Raw genomic sequence first — 18,620 nt, forward strand, 5'->3', positions numbered from 1 at the left:
TCTTGTTTTGTACCCAAAAAAAGAATCATTTGAATAATAGTGATTTAAATTATTGCCAATATAATCGGGATTATTATGTTTTTCCCATAATCGAGCAACCCTAGCTCATACAAGCACATTAGTGGTGAAAATAGCACATGTATAACCTAATTGCATGATTTCATCCCTTAGATGGATTTCACCTGGCGCCAGTTAACAGACTGGATAGCAATAGGCCCATCTGTTCATCCTCGACATGTGTTGGAATGAAAGACAACAAAAGGAAGCACAGATTCAGAACGCTCAGGCTTGCGACCATCCGGGAACGAAGAAATGCGCAACAATTAAGTTGTCGGCCACACTAACAACCTGCGCGGCCAAATTAACTCGAATGAAGAGCCTCTTAATTTGCAAATCCCACTCAACCCATTTAGGGGCTCATCTCACACTAGGACCATCAAGCATTCCAAACCTGATTACAGTCTCGCAGCCAAGCTCAATGACAGGTTAAAAGCACCATGCTAATGGAGTAAATGAGGCATTTGAAAAGGGGAGCTAAAAATACAATTGAGCTAAAAAGCATCCCTTTGCGTCACAGATCTGTTTCCTTTTTGGTCAACACAGCACACCTGTTTTGTGAGAAGAGAAATGAGAAAAGGCGCATATGGTTTCTCCGTGTGTAGAAGGAGGAAACTAGTTTGTTTCCGATCTGCTTCAATAAACGCGCTTTTGTATCTGCGTTTATGCAACAGAGAAGCCACAGCGGATGGGAGGGAGGGAGGAGGCTGGTGAGGCTGAGATGGGTAGTGGCAAAAAGACGCCACTAGGTGGTGTAGTATGACATGAACTTTTATTGACTTTCAGGAAGGACTAAAAATGATTAATAAAGTATATAAAATAACTTTTTCTCCCCATTTTTTTCCCTAAAGCTTTCCAATTTACCACAGCTGTGGTAAATTATATATTAATATTTATTGAAAGTCACAAAGTTACAACCCAAATGATTGATAACCGAGTCAAACTTAGACTGAATTAAGGCTGCTCAATTATGGAAAGAAATAATAATCATGATTATTTTGGCAATAACTGAAATCACTATTATTCAAATGATTATTTATTTTTTGGTACAAAACAAGAACATGTTTAAGCATTTAAAAATATTAAGACCAATTAAAAAATAAACACTAGAATTATGTAAGTTCCTTTTGGACCAAGCAGAATTTATAATAATAATGTATATTTATGATAATATATTTTTTATTCAATTTTGTTGGCAAAACTTGAAGTGCAGCATGTGCACTGTGCAGTAGGATGATCATTTATTTTTTTGGTACAAAACAAGAAATAAGAAATAATAAGACAAATATAATTATTTGAAATACTATAATTATGCAAGTTTATTTTGGATGAAATAAAATTTATTAAAGTAGTTATTTTAAAATTTAAAAAAAGGTGCAAATACAAAAATTTAAACAACTCAAAATTTAGTATTAATCTTTTTTTTTTTATGATTATGCTGTTTTTCTAATTGTGGAGAGTAATAATTGAAATTTTAATTGAATTTTCATTAATTGCACAGCCGTAGACTGCTTAAATAGTAATCTTATGTGAACATGACTAAGATGACATTAGTAACACATACTGTATTTTCAATTTGCATCATTGTTTTATATTTTGAAAATATTAATAAGAAACTTTTTTTTTTGGTAGAATTACAAAGTACTGTAAAGTCATGGGGGCGGCACGGTGCGCAAGTGATTAGCATGTGCGCCTCCCAGTACTGAGGACTCGGGTTCGAGTCCAGGCTCCGGCCTTCCTGAGTGGAGTTTGCATGTTCTCCCCGTGCCTGCGTGGGTCTTCTCCGGGTACTCCGGTCTCCTCCCACATTCCAAAGACATGCATGGCAGGTTAATTGGGCGCTCCGAATTGTCCCGAGGTGTGCTTGTGAGTGTGGTTGGTTGTTCGTCTCTGTGTGCCCTGCGATTGGCTGGCAACCAGGCCAGGGTGTATCGCGCCTACTGCCCAAAGCCAGCTGAGATAGGCTCCAGCACCCCCCGCGACCCTTGTGAGGAATAAGCGGTCAAGAAAATGGATGGATGGATGGATTTATTTATTACTGCTTTTACTGGCTGACCTTGGCTGAAAAGCACACAAACTCTGGATTGGTCGCCAATCAATCATAGGACACACTGAGACTTCCTTAAAATCATGAAATTCAGAGTTGTACAGCTCAAAATATGATGAGGCAAATGCAGATCTTTTTTTCCTGAAATGTTATGCAAGTTGCATTTTGCGCATATGTGTGGGAGACGCGCGTTTGAGACGGCTTACCCTCCGCTCGTGTTGCCGTTTTTGCTGAGGTGAGTGCGAGGCTCACTGGAGGCCAACTTGAGCAGCTCGTTCCACTCCCGCTCCCACTCCTCCTCAGTGTACACCAGGCCAGACTGCACAAGCAACAACTCTGATCAGCACATGCTCGCCCACATCATCCCTTTGATCGGTCGGTGTTTCCAAAAAGGTGCTTTGCCGAACCTGTTGCTACTAAGAAAAAAGCTTGACCAAAAAAAGGAGTTATTCTACTCAACTGAAAAATTGTTCCAGTGTCATCAAGGGGAGTGAATCTCAAAAAAGCTCGCTTAAAAAGGCAAAATGTGTGCTTATTAAAGTGTCTGGATGGAGAGACGACCAACCTCCTTGTTCTGTTGGGTTTGCTGCCACCTCCACCTCCGTTTCAGGGCGTCTCTCTCTGCTCCGCTCTTCATCATGGTGTACAGAGACTTCCTCAGCATCAGGTCTCGATCATGGAAGCCCCACATCCCTGGCGGAGACGCATCGACATCGTTATTGTCGGATGTGAGAAATAAGTTTTGCACAACTTTGCAAGATCAGATAAGAATTTGACTTTTAAAATTACCTTGATAGTATTTAACTCTGAATCACAATTTCAGAGCCTATAATAGAGCTGGACGAATCCGAACACCCCATACTATATTTTGTGGTAGCGCTAGCATTGATACATTGACTTGAGCATGGAAAATATTTACATTAACTCATTCACTCCCAGCCATTTGCGCTGAAGCAACCACCTTCGCTCCCAACTGTTTTGCTGAATATTGACTGATTTTGCAGGGTCCACAGAATATTTTGTTCTATTGCTATAAAAACATGGAACCTACCAAAAGAAAGATTAGGGTCTCTTCTTTGATCAGGGAAAAAAGTATATTTGTATCTGTTTCCATTTTGCATCAATTGGCATTAGAACATAGCTAGGTTTCATTATTATTCACAAACCTTTAATTAAAACACTGGACAAAAGAGCTTGTTGCAACAAGGCCCTGATTGATCTCTTATACTCTGCTGCTACCTGCTGGATGTTTTTTTGTAATAACTACAGTTGCTTTAAGGTCAGAGGCTGCATCAACGCCCTAGCATAAAAAAGCTCTAGCAAAAAAACTTGTAAATACGTTTTTTGGGACCATGCCAATATTTAAAATAGAATGTTTTTGGGAACAAATTAGTTAATGTCCTACTTTTTAGTTGCCAATATGAATAGTTTGAAGTATTACTTAGGGATAGACCGATTATTGGCGCCGATAATTGGCATTTTGACAAATATCGCTATCTGCCATTTAAAAAAAAATAAAAATCTGACGGCCAATAATATATCAGTTTAAAACTGTGTTGACCTCATTTATTTAGATTTTCAGTGAATTTTATAAGACATTTTGCTGACTCTAGGAACTCTCTGCATCTGTTTTTCTTTGAAAGTAAAGCAAAGATACATGAAAGTTTAACATTTCAGTTATTTTGAAATTTTGAAAAAGTTTATTTACTGTAGAAAAATATTGGGAGCTATGATATTTACTTGTTTAAGTTTTCAATTAGTTTTTAGCACATACTTATGATCCTGGAAGCTCCCTGAAGTTTTTGTTAGAATTTTAAAACATATATGACGATTGTGTGTTAAGATAAAAAAAAAAAAAAACATTTAATTTTGCAAATCTGAAAAGTTGTTCAATAAACATGCTTTAAGAGATTCCAATGAATCTACGAGTTGGAATTTGCATTTAAAAAATTTTTTTCCCTTCTACTGAAAATTAAATATCAGCTCCAAGCATCGGTCTCCTTGACGAGTAATGATCGGTATTGGTATATTGCTTAAAAAAAAAAAAAAAAAAAAGGTCTTGGTCTAAGAACATTACCCTTAAAACGTGAATATACGTGGCAAAGACTAATATTTCCCCCAACTGCGCTTCATATATGATTTCCAAAATGTGGTCTGACACGAGCAGAATGAAAAACCCTTTCAGGGCACAAACGCTGATATGGCAGACAAATGTGATGTGTCACTCTCTTCGCTTGCAGTTTAAAGATGCACTCCTGACATATTTGAGTCAAAGTTGAGTGCATGTTCAAAAAGTGGGACGCTTACCTAAAGAAGCAGCATGAAGGAGGCAGTTTCCATCCCCAGTGGTGGCCAGAGGAAGCAGCTTCTTACAACTGGTGCACATGGTGGACCACCAGTTCAGACGACCTGCACAAAAATAGACACGATAGTTTGCAGAAGCAACACGCCAGTTATAAAGTATTATTAAACAATAAAGCCATTTTTGGAAACTGGGCAACAGCAAAAAATAGTTGTATGAAAATAAATGAACAATTTTGAGAAAAACTAGACTATGTGCAGGGCGGCACGGTAGTCGAGTGATTAGCATGTGTGCCTCCCAGTACTGAGGACTCGGGTTCGAGTCCAGGCTCCGGCCTTCCTGAGTGGAGTTTGCATGTTCTCCCCGTGCCCGCGTGGGTCTTCTCCGGGTACTCCGGTCTCCTCCCACATTCCAAAGACATGCATGGCAGGTTAATTGGGCGCTCCGAATTGTCCCTAGGTGTGCGTGTGAGTGTGGATGGTTGTTCGTCTCTGTGTGCCCTGCGATTGGTTGGCAACCAGTCCAGGGTGTCCCCCGCCTACTGCCCAGAGCCAGCTGAGATAGGCGCCAGCAGCCCCCGCGACCCTTGTGAGGAATAAGCGGTCAAGAAAATGGATGGATGGATAGACTATGTGCAATTTCAGCAGAAATTGCGTGGGAATGCTGAAAGCTGAATGCTAAGATTTGAATGCATGTGGAATGCTTGTGAAGTAAATTGAGAGATAAATTTTGAAATGATCACCTCCTGGTTACTGGACAATGCACTTTACCAACGAGCAGTATCAAACACCTCGTAATGATGATAAATTATATGAATAGAAGTAGACGTGGAAAGTGACATAGTTGAATGTCTATTCCATTGAAAATGAATGGGGAAAAGTTGATATTGAACGTTAAATTGTGCGAATACTGTAAGTAATGTGGAATCAGATAATATATACTCCGGGAGGCATGAACTTTTGGATCAAGTTGAAATTTGAACAGTGTAAATCGGAAGTATTATGTGGGAGTTGTTGCATGGCCAAAGTGTGGAGAACAAACATCACAATAACATATCACACAATTAGTGCAAAAAAAAAAAAAAAAAAAAGTGTATAAAGTGATGATCAGTCTCAGACATTTGACATGACATTTATACAGTAGATAATGTTTTATATCCTGTAACCAAACAGCCAGTTGGAACGTCATCTTTAGTAAGGTAAAAAAATACAAAATCAAATATTCTTCTGGGGGCGACAGGTCGCAGCATGAAAAATATGCTAAATAATTTGCCCAAAACCAAAATGAAAATCCTGTTCCTTTCATGTGTCCCTCAGGGAGAGTGGGAGGGGGGTGATGGGGGGTTGGGTGTCCTGACAGCCCTGAGCCTTGCACACAATTCTCACAGCTGAAATAATGAAATGACACATAATTTATTTAACAACAGTAAACAGATTAGTCTTGTGAGTTTTGTTAACCTTTCAATGACACGGACAGTTTTTTGTTTTTGTTTTTTTTTGCATTTTCCAATTTGCAGAGCTCTTTTTTTGTGTAAATTACCTTTTATCCCTGTAAATAAAACAATCGAAATGAACTCTTATGAATCGAATTCGAATCGATTGAGGAAATTAGAATTGAAACCCAGCCCTGGTCTGCATGGATATGAGAAACTTGACGAGTTAGTTTTTTCGCAAGTTCAAAGCTTCAGCTGGAAAAGAAATCTTTGCGGATCCTGAAAAATTTGACAAAAAACAAACAAACAAACAAAAAAATAAGAAGTCTTCACCCAGATGTCTAACGACACTGACCAGCTTGCTCCAGAGCCATCATGGTGGACTGCTCGATCAGGTCTCTCTCGATGAAACTCCTGAAGTCTTCGCTGTACACGCTGAGATCTGGCAGCTGGAATGTGTAGATGGGCATCTCAAGCGGGAACTGCTCGTTGGTACACTCGTTGGCCACTTGGAGCCGCGCCAGGGATACAATTGCGGAGCTGGCATGGGAGATTCCGCGGGACAGACGCTTCTCTAGAGGGGGGAGATGGAGACGGATGTGAATGGATGATGGAGGGAAAAATGGGTTCAAAGATGGCACTCGTGTTCATATCATATTAAAAGTGCCACAAAATCGCCGTCGTTATGTCACAATATTGAAAGCAGCGCATCCGTTAATAAGGCGGGATTGTATTCCATATTATTATTTATCATATTATTATTACATATTATTTACCATTATTTATCATTTTATATATTATTATAATATGAATTATTTTTATTATTTATTAATTATTTTTATTTTTTTATTATTTTTTATTTTATTATCTATTTTATTTGTATTCATTATTTATATTTTTATTATTATTTTCTGATTAGATTTTAGTAGATTATTGTGGATTTATTACCTGAGCAATATATCGATAATCGTGGTATCATCATATCGTGGGATAATCATTATCGTGAGCCTTGCATCGCATATCGTATCGTGAGGTAGCCAGAGTATTTATTGTATTGTGACGATTGGATATCATTACATCCCTAGTATTTAGTGCCTGTGGCTGTTTTCCAACGGTTCTCTTGAGCAATCTTACGCAATGATATATTCAATTCAAACACAATTTTAGAGCCCATGAGCAAACATTCACAATAACATAGTCCAAAATACAAGATACAAACATGTTTTTGAAATGTGAGAGGAAAGCGATGTAGCCAGAGAAAAGTGAAAATGTAATAAGCTGTCACAATAATAAGTCTACCTTGTCCATTGTCCTCCTGCTTCTGCGCACACGACCTGTCGATCTTGTTGACATGGGTTGGTGTGTCACGTGCCTCTGGCTGTTTGTAGTAGCGGCCCTCGTTGAAGACCTGCGGCAGGTTGGCAGTGTGGACCTGCCTGAGCTCCTCATAATCATTCAGAGCAGCACTGAGGTCCCAGTTTTTACCTGTCGGGCACAAACCAACAAATATATCCTGATCATGAACAAACACACCAACAGGTAGGAAATGTTTTAAATAAAGATGTTTTTTCTTTTATAAGTTTGAATGTTCCCATGGAATTGTTCCTTGTGCAATACAAACAAACTAGTTTAGCGTAAACAATACTATCTCATATTGGACATGCTACAGAAAGCTCAAAGTGATGAGCTTGGCTCAAATTCAAAGGAACTACTGAACGGCGAACCAGCACATCATAATAGATAAAAATCATACTGGTCCTTCATACATATTTTTTCCACATTTTGTTCTGAGTTTCATTTTATTTTAACCCCTCGTGTGGACGTCCCACCAGTCAAGTCAAGTCAACTTTATTCAAAGTGTTATCTTAAAAAAAAAAAAATCAATAAAAAATAAATAAACAAAAAAAAACCCAACCTGCTGATAGAACAGCTTCAAATTTACTTTGGGTGCACCTTTTTTATTTTTATTTTTTTTATTATTATTTTTTTTAAAGGCGTTTTCGGCAAAATTGCCCTAATGATAAGTAGTTTTACTAGACGTTAGGGCTGTGCAATTAATCGAAATTCAATTCTAATTTCAATTATTACACTCCATAATTACAAAATCAGCAAAATCGTAAAAAAAAAAAAAAAAGGATTATTAATACAAATTTTTGAGTTTTTTATTTATTTATACATTTGCACTTTTTTTTATTTTAAAATAACTAATTTAATAAATGTTTCATGCAAAAGTAACTTGCATAATTATAGCGTTTCAAAGAATTTTATTTGTCTTAATATTTATTTGGTTTTACGCGTGAACATTTTGTTGTTTTGTACAAAAAAAAAAGATCCGCCTACTGCACAGTGCACAAGCTGTACTCCGACTTCAAGTTTTTGCCAACATTAAATAAATAAATAAATATTATTATTATTATAAATAAATATTATTATTTGTTTTGGTCCAAAAGGAACTTACATAATTAGTGTTTCTATTTAAAAAAAAAAAAAAAAAAAAAAAAGTCTATTTTTAAATGCTTAAACATTTTCTTGTTTTGTACCAAAAAATAAATTGTGATTTCAATTATTACTAAAATAATCTTGATTATTATTTTTTTACATAATCGAGCAGCCTTAATAGAGGTCAATCATAAAAAAAACAAAAACGAAACTGAGCAATAGTGAAAGGTTGAGGTTCGGTAGGGTCAGAACAGTGATGATGGCAAAGTGAGACAGATCCATTAAGAGAGTGACAGCAATATCCTCATGCGTGGGAGGAACACGAGCAGACGCGCACTCTTTTTAAGACTCACTGCGAAGGAAGTGTGTGAACTCATATTTAAACTAAAATCAATATTTCTTCGAATAACAATGTAGTGCAATTATGAGCAGACTGTAGCTTGGCCTCAGATTAAAGAGCAAACGTGTACGCTCATTGTTTAACTGTCAGGTCTTTGGCTTTGTTTGGCCTCTCTCTTATCACTCTCATGGAGTCTTCTCTCAGCGGAAGCAGGCGGCTGCTCTCAGGTGAAAGCTCTTAACGCCCAACACATTAATTTAAGCATAGTGCAATAGATTTGGTTTTAGAAGCAGAGATTAAAAAGAACGTAATAGGGCACAAAAAAACAAACAAACAAAAAACGGATACTGATGCTTGTGATAATGAGAGAATAATCTGCTTGTATAATACTTGCGACTGACGACAATCAGAGGAGCGAGTGTCTCCCGGTTTTGTAATCGGAGCATGTTTCGTGGGCCGGTTAATGGACTCGTTAAAGGGGAAGCTGTGCTATTTCCTCTCAACGTCCAGACATGATGCTTCTCCACTAACTGAACATGAAACTTGGCACCGCTGATCCCAGTCTCTCAAGCCAAATCAATGCAAAGCGGATTTAGTGAACGTCTCTCAGATGTGATCAAAACCCACGCTGGCAAACGAAGGCCCAGCAGTATGGCGGCTAATGCATGGCCTCGAAATGCTCCCACAAAAGCTCTCAATGGAAAAACAGTTTCCTCCTTCGTTCGAAATGGCCGTCGTCAGCAAAAAAAAAATAATAATAAAAAAATAAAAAAATTATGAACATGCGTTACCCACATCCATTAGTGATATATCTTTAACTTACTCATTCAGGAATTACATCAAAATTGAAGGATTTACTTACTGTACAGTACTAAGAACATGTTTATGGACTAGTGGGGCAGTCAGACGGAACTGAAATTGATTCTTGAATCATTTAAGATGTGCAAAAAAAAAAAAAAAAAGGACAGTTAAGATGATATAGTATATTCAACTATTATTTAACTTTGCAGCTTGTATCAGCATTCCTGATATGTTTAGAAATGATGGTGCAACCTAAATGGAAGGCAAAATATATACACGATGCATAATTATACTATGCATACTACTATGAAACTATCTATAAAATACAAAATTATACTTCACTCATCTATTGCATCAAGCTGTAGAAGATAGTGAAATCAGATGAGCAAAATTAGCAATAATAAACACTTATATTGCTTTTTATTCTGTTTTTATTTAACCTTTAATTTATCCAAAAAGTTTTGCTTTGCTTCTATAGTATGTATAATTTTAAACAATTAAATTGATCTACAAAATCAAAATGAAATTCCGGTATCTGAAATGGGGGAATAAAAAATCCTGAATGGGGAAATCAACCTCCATTTTTTTTTTTTTTTTTGACAATATGTTCAAATCAGTATCGGTATTCTGGTTAATATTGCATGAGTGGAATATTAGTTAATCAGCAAAATCCAGCTGTTTTTAATCCATTTTAGGGGGAGGCCATTTTGCCACTTTCTGTCAACTGAAGATGACATCACAGTTGCTCAGGTCTCAGCTAACAACCAATCACGGCGCAGCTTCAGGAAACAGGTGAGCCCAGATTTGTTGCCTGAGCAACTGTGATGTCATCTTCAGTCGACAGCAAGTGGCAAAATGGCCGCCCCCTGAGATGGATAAAAACGTCTGGATTTTGCTTCATAACTCATATTCCAAAAACGTAAAATTTAACAGAATGTCAAGAAATGTTTAATGTTGACTTCCACTTAAAAGATTTTTTTTCTTAAATTCCCATATATTACACTATGTCTGATCGCAAACATCTTTAATTTGTATTTACACAAGACACTGGCTCCAATCTTGCTAACCATGGACCATAATTCTGATGTCTTGTGAACTTTTGCACTCCAGTGTTTTGTTTTGTTCAATGTGGCTAAGTGAGTTAAGCTTACATGCCAGTAGCACTGAGATCCAGTCAATGGACACAAAGCCGTCTCTTGGGAACGCTCTCGTAAAAACGTCACAGCTACTTCTAAATCAGCGCGCTGGCTCTCGCTCGTGAGCTCCCTGTCTTCCACTCCCTCTTTTTGTTTCGTTTCTCCTCCCTCCCACCTCCATTCCCCCCCCTCTTAATCGCAGAAGCCAGCCCACATCAAGGATCAGAAGATCAAACACGCCATCCGTCCCTTTTGAGTTATTCACAGCCGTCGCCGCTTACCTTCCAGCAGGTCTCTCGCCAGACCCGGTTCTGCCCCCGTGGACCGAACAAAGTCTGACAGGACCGCGTCCATGTCCAGAGTCATGTGATCATGTGTGTGCGCTGCCCACGGTGCAGCGGAGGCCTTGGTGGACGCCAGCCTTCACGTTCTCATCTGACAGAAAAAAAAAATGAGAACATTCGTATAAAAACAAGCACCCAAGAGAAAACTTTATGCGTCCCTACTTGAGCTGGGGTCTTCAGAAGAGAGAGTAAAAAAAGTGTGTCAGGATTCTCACTTTATTCTCAATTTAATCTCAAAATTCTGATTTTAAAGTGAGTATTCTGACTTTAGTCAGAATTCTGAGAATAAAGTGAAAATTCTGACTTTAAAGAAAATCAGAATTCTGAAAATAATTCTGAATTCTGACTGAGAATAAAGTGAAAATTCTGATGTTGAAGTCAGAATTCTCACTTTAATTCTGACTCTAAAGAAAGTCAGAATTCTGAGAATAAAGTCAGAATTCTGACTTTAAAGTGAGTATTCTGACTTTATTTATCTCAGTCAGAAGTCAGAATTCTGAGAATAAAGTCAGAATTTTCATTTTATCCTCAGAATTCTCACTTTAAAGTTAAAATTCTGAGTTTATTCTCAGAATTCTAACTTTAAAGTGAGAATTCTGAGGTTATTAGTGCTACTATTATTCTTACTATAAAGTCAGAATTCTGAGAATAAAATCCGAATTCTCACTTTAAAGTCTGAATTCTGAGAATAAAGTCAAAATTCTCACTTCAATAAAAGTCAGAAGTTTTAGGTTAAAGTGAGAATTCCCACTTTAAAATCATAATCCTGCCAAACTTTTTTATTTCTCCCTGGCCGTCACTGGCCTTAATCCTGTTCCGTAGGGGTCAATCGAGTGCAAGCGGCGTTCCTACTCATCTTACTCACAGTCATAACTTCACACCCAGTCGCACAGATGTAATATCAACAGAGCTGCAGCCAGAGGTCGTATCCAGGGCACACCTGCCTGTTTCCAAAGTCTTTGGCCCGCTGCCTGCGATGGCAACAGTCGCTAACGGTCTTCCTGCCTCTTCCTGCTGATGGATGCAATTGAGTATCTTAACTCGCATCAGTCCTACCGTTTACCAGCAGAGAGCATGTTTATGTCCAAGGAACACAGCCACTAATTTCTCATGGTCAACAGTCTGGGTCACAAACAACACTAATGAGATGCATTCACTCCCTCGTTCTGCGGAATGAATGAGTTCATGCATAACTTTCATTCCTTGGGAAGAAGCAGCGTGGGGGGGGGTCAGAGAGCAGCCTCCGAGCAACGGCAGCAAAGAAACAAACACCCACAGGTTTTACAGCACCAAAAGCGAACCTCTGTGTACAGAACAGAGCCCGCTAAGGTCTGTGGCTTTGACCCAACAAGAGCTGAAGCCCACTGGCGATGCCCCGCCCGTATCATCAGTGCTCACTCGCGGGATGCCTGCATTAAAGAGTGCAACATGACATCTGCAACCTGCCAGAGCAGAAGCATCTCGGCTTTAAAATGTCCTCTCGGCTACCGTAGGCTCTCGCCAGCTGCTTGACTTATGTTGTCTTGATCGCAATGCATTTTTAATGAATCAAACTTGCAATTAGGATGTGCAATAGTTTAGCTGAACTAGTTCCTGTCAGCTATTTGTAGTGAGTCAGTGATTGAATGTGCTTGTGAATATTCTCATTCATCCTGGTCATTTTATTCTCAGGACGTTGAAACGGTCGCAACTGGACTTTACTGATCGTCTTCCAAGAAAGGCTGGGTTTGGTTGGCCCAAGCCTTATGCATGAACCGATGAAGCCTGTTCAGATGAGAGGCGAAATCTCTTCTAAGACAACCAGAACAGTCCAGATCAGTGCTGTCACGATCGCATATTTTTAGATCGACTAATCAGATTCATTTTAATTTTGCATTCAAATGTATTGCAAAAGCATTTTCCCCCTGATTACTGTTTATTAACCAGTGATTGGTGTTTATTTTGTACATCGTATTCTTATAGTGATTTATGTATTTATGTATTTATTTATTTATTAAAAGGTGGTTACCAGTTTGGTTTTTGTTTTCCAACATAAAAACAATGTCTTATTTTGATTAAACACAGAAGATAATAATTTCTTTTTTCATCAAGGACTAAAGAAATAAGTCAACATTTACTGCTGACGTGCTGAAATCAGAGGAGTTGGACAATTTTAAATTAAAACATGGCTCCAAGCGATTAATTGATTATTTAAATAGTTGTCGATTAATTTGATAATCGATTAATTTTGACAACTCTTGTCCAGATGTGTTCGAGATTCAATGACCTGAGAGTGATTAAGTGTTTCTAAACCTTCTCAAAGACAAATTTACACACATCAAGTAGTTTTAATAGTAATTATATACGGTTTTGTGTGTGTATATGGGAATACTATTCTCTCATCATCCCGTCAACATGGTTCCCAGCAAAACACAAGTTTATTTTACTCTCCCTCTATCAATAAACAGAAAAACAATACTGTGTATGAGTGTGAATACTTGACTCCTAATACAACACAAATACAGTACTGTATTACTTAATGGCACAGATTTTCTTGTCTAAATAATAACTGGGCTGCAACATTGCTAATTCACATTAACAAGCACCATCTTATCTGTACACATGAATGGTTATAAACACACGAGAAAGTTATACAACACACCAAACATGAGCTAATTACTCAAAGTATGATGCACGTAACGAAATTACAGTGAACATTAATTGCAGCCGACTACGGCCGTAGATGTCACATAATGGCGGCGGCCATTTAAAGCATAATGTCCCAAATGACGGCAGACATGACGTGAAAAGAGAGACAAAACGAACAAATAGGCATACTATACTTTAGTGCACTTCTTTACTAATGCCTAACATACGGAAGAGAACACGTTCGTGTAGTTAAACGGTGTTTGAGACACTTAATTAGTTACGGAGCGGACTTTAACGAGGTGCACAACGAGCTGTCAATCAAATCGACGTCGAAGCTTAAGGCACACAACGACAAACCAGTGCGACAAATAAACACAATATAAAGTAACTAAACGCTATTTAGTGTACTGTCACTGGGGCATCCAACTTCATAATAACCGCTATACAAGTAGTGGACGTGACCCAGAATGCAATGCGTGCGTCACGAGAGGTAAATATAATGAATTCAACCTAATATTAACATGGAACTAGACAATATAATAATGACAACTGTTCATATTTGGAACCTTTCTAACAAACATTGTTTATTTAATTAAGTGAAAATGTGTGGGATTCCCTCCCCGAGGAGTTGAAGTAGCGAATTAGCTACTGGGTGTTAGCTTACATGCTAAGCTGAACACAGCAGTTAGCTCAATGTAAGGCATGTAGCTTTATTCATATAGCGCATTTAATACACAACATAAGTCAATGTGCTTAGTTTATCATGGTGAAAGTTCGGTGGCGCTTCTTCTCTTTTAACTTACCTTCGAAGCATGTGTCGCTCTCGTTGCTTCAGTGGTTGCGTGTGTGACCGGCCGGTATTGTAGCGACCAAATATGGCTTTCACTACTGATTGGTTAGCTGTGCATGAGCCAGAACCAATCAGATGTTGCTATGGGTGTTACGTTGCTGGAGTAAGACGCCATGACAGAGACGCTCGCGGCTGCATTCGAAGCAAAATTAGGGAGTTTTAAATGGATCGCTTACATCGGCCGTCAGACTAATAAAAAAAAAAGGCCGATGAACATATGTACCAATATGTCAAATATATGGTCTATCTCTAACATTTAATCTTTTTAGAATGAATAATAATCATTTGGCAAGGAAGTATTTGTATTGGATGTATTTTAGGTTTTGAAGGCCAAGACGGGAGGAGTAAGTTACTCCATGAAAGCTCATCTTTTCCTTTAAGTGCAGTCATGTCCACATCAGCCGCCCCCACCCCACCACATCATGTAGGAGGTAACTGTGACTCACAAACAGCCGACTACTGCACATGGTTTCTATCTGACATGAAATTATGTGGGCGGGAGTCTGCCATCCAGTTAAGTCTTTTTTTTTTTTTTACTTTTGCTTGTCACACAAAGCATTCAAGTGAACTACAGAAGAAGTTAACCAAAGAGAAAACCCTGCTCTGATAAATTCACACTTTGGACCTAAAATCACCACTGATTCAAAACTGATGAAAGGAAAACACAGGTTGGTTTCTAATAGGTCTACGACCCACTGAGAAGGTTTTGGGATTGGCTCAGGTAGAAAACTATAGTAACGGTAAAAACACTAAGCTCATGAGTCTTCTTTGCATGAAGACTTGCGTCCATTTCCCCGCCACTCTTATGAGGCGCTCCCCTTAGTGGCCTGCCAAGTAATTATTCAATAAGTCATGAACAATGGAGCCCTTATAGTGGCTGCATATTAACTACAAATATTGCTATACTTGCGTAGACGTATCGATAATCTATCGGGAGTCAAAGTATCACGATTTATCACGATAGATATATCGTCACACTCCTAATATGGAAAGTGAATTTCATGCTTCTAATAAATAATACATTTCATTAGGTTGTGCAGATGCACCTAATGTAGTGCCCTGTCAATATTACATGAACTGTAACGACGTTTCCATCTTACAGACAAATGTGGCATCAAGTTCACCTTAGAAAAGAAACTCATTTGTTTTTACTATACATGTTATCAAGGCGGCGTACGGGTGGGATCAATGCATTTTTTATGTTTAGTTTGCCATGAAATTTATCAATTAAAAAAAGTACAACTGTATGCTTCAACAATATTTGTCTGCCAGTGTTGCTTTTCCTTCAAAGTACACAAAGATTTTTGGCTATCAAACTCACTTTCTGTATTTTTGCTGAGGTTGGATACGACGCCATCACATGACCGCGGTCGTGGGACTCTCAGGACCAGACCGAGCTCTCTAGTCCATGGCTTCACAGATCGAGGAGAGGAAGACAGTGGGGATGCGGAAAACCCTGAAATACACACAATACAACAATTGAAGAATATATACTGTTACACTTCTGACTGACCGAGTCCAATTTGAAGACACCAAATGGAATCACACGTTAACTGTTTCAACTAAGTCGAAGCATTACAATGATCTGACACAGATCGTCGTACTGCTTCGACTTACTGTCATTTGGGTCGTATCGTAGAACAAGATGAACAGAAAACATTTATTCTGCTCACAAAGCCTAAACTCAAGTAGTCTAAAACGTCTCTCAATAAAATGCAGACGCACGTGTGAAATGGAACAAAGCTGGTTGGGAAAGTGCAAAACTTGCCTTACCATCTTTGCTTATACACAACAGTGTCAACTTTGCTGATGCTGCTAAAAGGAGAGGTGATTGGACGGGTGCTAATTTCCACGACAGCAATGAATGACATACACAACCAACACAGGTCATTTGATTAAATGGACAGGCACAAAAGAAAAAAAAAAATCTAAATCAAGAAAAATGTAACTATCTGCAGGGATTTTTTGAATTATTCTCCTTTGGGCTGTCTGTAATTAATCAAAATTCAATCACAATTTCAACTATTTCACTCCACAATTAAAAAATCAGCATAATCGTCAACAAAAAGATTAATACTAATTTTGAGTTGTTTAAATTTATATATTGGCACCTTTTTAAATTTAAAAAAATAATTAATTTAATACATTTTGTTTCATCCAAAAGGAACTTGCGTTATTATAGTGTTTCAAAGAATCGTATTTGTATTTTTAAATTTAAACATTTTCTTGCTTTGTACGCCCTAAAAATAAATGATTGTCCCAATCGTGATTTCAATTATTACCAAAATAATCCTGATTAAAACTCATTTGCTCTATTTTAAATGTATTAAGTGTCCCAAAGACGTATTTATACTTTTTTTGTTTTTGTTTTTATGCTAGAGCATACAGAAGGCTTTGATAGTTATTACACAAATGGCCAGCAGGTTACAGCAGCGTAAAGGAGATCAACCAGGGCCATGCTGAAAAAAAACACCTCAATTACGTACAATTCTAAATAGATTTGTGAATAATGATGACGCTTTGCTGTGTTCTAATGCTAATTGCTGCAAAACGGAAAAAGATAGAAATATACTTTTTTTTTTTCCCTGATGAAAGAAGATACTTTAATCTTTCTTTTGGTAGGTTTTATGTTTTTATAGCAATAGATATTCTGTGGGCCTTGCAAAATCCGTCAAAATCCAGTAAAACAGCCGGGAGCGAAGGGAATTGCTTCTGTGAAAATGGCTGGGAGTGAACGGAGTTAATATTTTCTTCATAATCGAGCAGCCCTATTACTTATTCTTACTTTTGTTTTTTGTGTAAATGGACAAAGTAGAGCGATCACAGAAGTAAATGGTAACTTCACGCCATTATTAAAGTCTTTCAGCGTCCACCATTAAATAGAAAATAACTCACAGCATGAAGATTTTGGCTTCAATTTTATGTCGACTCTACATAAAGCACACCTCTCAGCAAAAAGCCAAAACAAGTAAAAACACTGCAATCTACACTAAAAATATTAGCGCATTTAGCGCAATTTAAACTTCCACCCAGCTACTTCTGTCGTCTTCATCTTGTGGTCATATAACACAAGCGCTTTAGGAACACTGTGACAAATATCTGAGCTAGCAGACAACTAGCGTCATGCTCTTACTTTGAGGAGGAGCCCACACTTGGGTAACAGCATTAAGTCATGCATTATTCACCACAGTGACATGCGCTATTGCTAACGTGTCATCTGCTGATCTGTGAGCCTCAAGTCATGCTAGTTTCACTTGGGCTCATTTGTATTGCAGGTAAAAATGAAAAACAACAAACTCTTAATTTTTTTTTTTTCCAGTGAAAATGATAGCGGACATTACGACACTTAATTTACCAAGTGGACCCACACAAGTATACAACATGTCCGCTTATGAAAAATAAATACACTTTTGGACAATACAAAACGACAATCAGCAAAAATTACCAAGAGGAAAACATAATTTCTATAATTGTACATGTACAGCTTATACATGTCCATGATACAGTAACAGGGTGAGGTAAGAGTCACCCACGTTCAACACAGACATGTAGCAGGTGGGAGGTAAAGTGGACTCACTCTTGAATGCCTTTGCTTCCATTATAGAAAGACACATGTACAGTACATGGAAGTTTGTGGTAGCACAAACTACTTGTAGTTGCAGTATGCCTTCAAAACATACTCAAAGTAACAAAACATGCAGTGGCCTTTAGAAGATTTATTCATGATATTATTATAAATACATTTAATACATTTGTCTTCTGTATTTTTTTTTTTATATTTGCACTACAAAATCAGACCCAGAGGTGAAACGGCTTCACTTGAGCTTCTTTTTACTGTGGGACAAAACCTAAAATAGATGAATGGTTAATGTAATGCGGAAATCAATAGCGTGGCCACAACTCGAAGTTGTTCATTGTTAAATATCGCCGTAGAATATTGTTTATACAATTTTTGGCAGAAGATGTATGAAACAATTTAACATTAAAGAAGAGCAGCTGTTCAGAAGTGCAGCTGAGTGTATTCATAATTGTTCTGTGAAGAAAGTACAAGTTTACAGTATGTTTTTCATAAAATATCGTCAAATTATCCATAGTTTTTAGGGGGGGAAATGTAGATTTATTTTTTTATTGCCCATAATGCCCCTAATAATGAAAAATGTTGGAAGTGTGACAGGACTATTAACCTGATTTCTACTACCATACTACACCTGAGCATATTTTCTTTTCTGCTGAGGCTATAACGA

General features: G+C 37.8%; 1 protein-coding gene across 2 annotated transcripts in view; it reads right to left on the bottom strand.

Annotated features, from left to right (window-relative positions):
* otud7a (OTU deubiquitinase 7A) overlaps positions 1–18,620 on the bottom strand; it is a 34,832-nt gene that overhangs the window by 11,971 nt on the left and 4,241 nt on the right. For both annotated transcript variants that reach the window (XM_077516861.1, XM_077516862.1), the window contains exons 2-8: positions 15,698–15,832; positions 10,836–10,989; positions 7,138–7,323; positions 6,194–6,412; positions 4,412–4,513; positions 2,670–2,797; positions 2,311–2,423 (exon numbers count right to left, since the gene is read on the bottom strand). In XM_077516861.1, the coding sequence (XP_077372987.1) occupies positions 2,311–2,423; positions 2,670–2,797; positions 4,412–4,513; positions 6,194–6,412; positions 7,138–7,323; positions 10,836–10,920 (833 nt within the window). In that variant the 5' untranslated portion in view covers positions 10,921–10,989; positions 15,698–15,832. The remainder of the gene's footprint in view (positions 1–2,310; positions 2,424–2,669; positions 2,798–4,411; positions 4,514–6,193; positions 6,413–7,137; positions 7,324–10,835; positions 10,990–15,697; positions 15,833–18,620) is intronic.

Source organism: Festucalex cinctus, chromosome 3 (assembly GCF_051991245.1).
Source record: "Festucalex cinctus isolate MCC-2025b chromosome 3, RoL_Fcin_1.0, whole genome shotgun sequence".
Taxonomy (NCBI): Eukaryota; Metazoa; Chordata; class Actinopteri; order Syngnathiformes; family Syngnathidae; genus Festucalex; species Festucalex cinctus.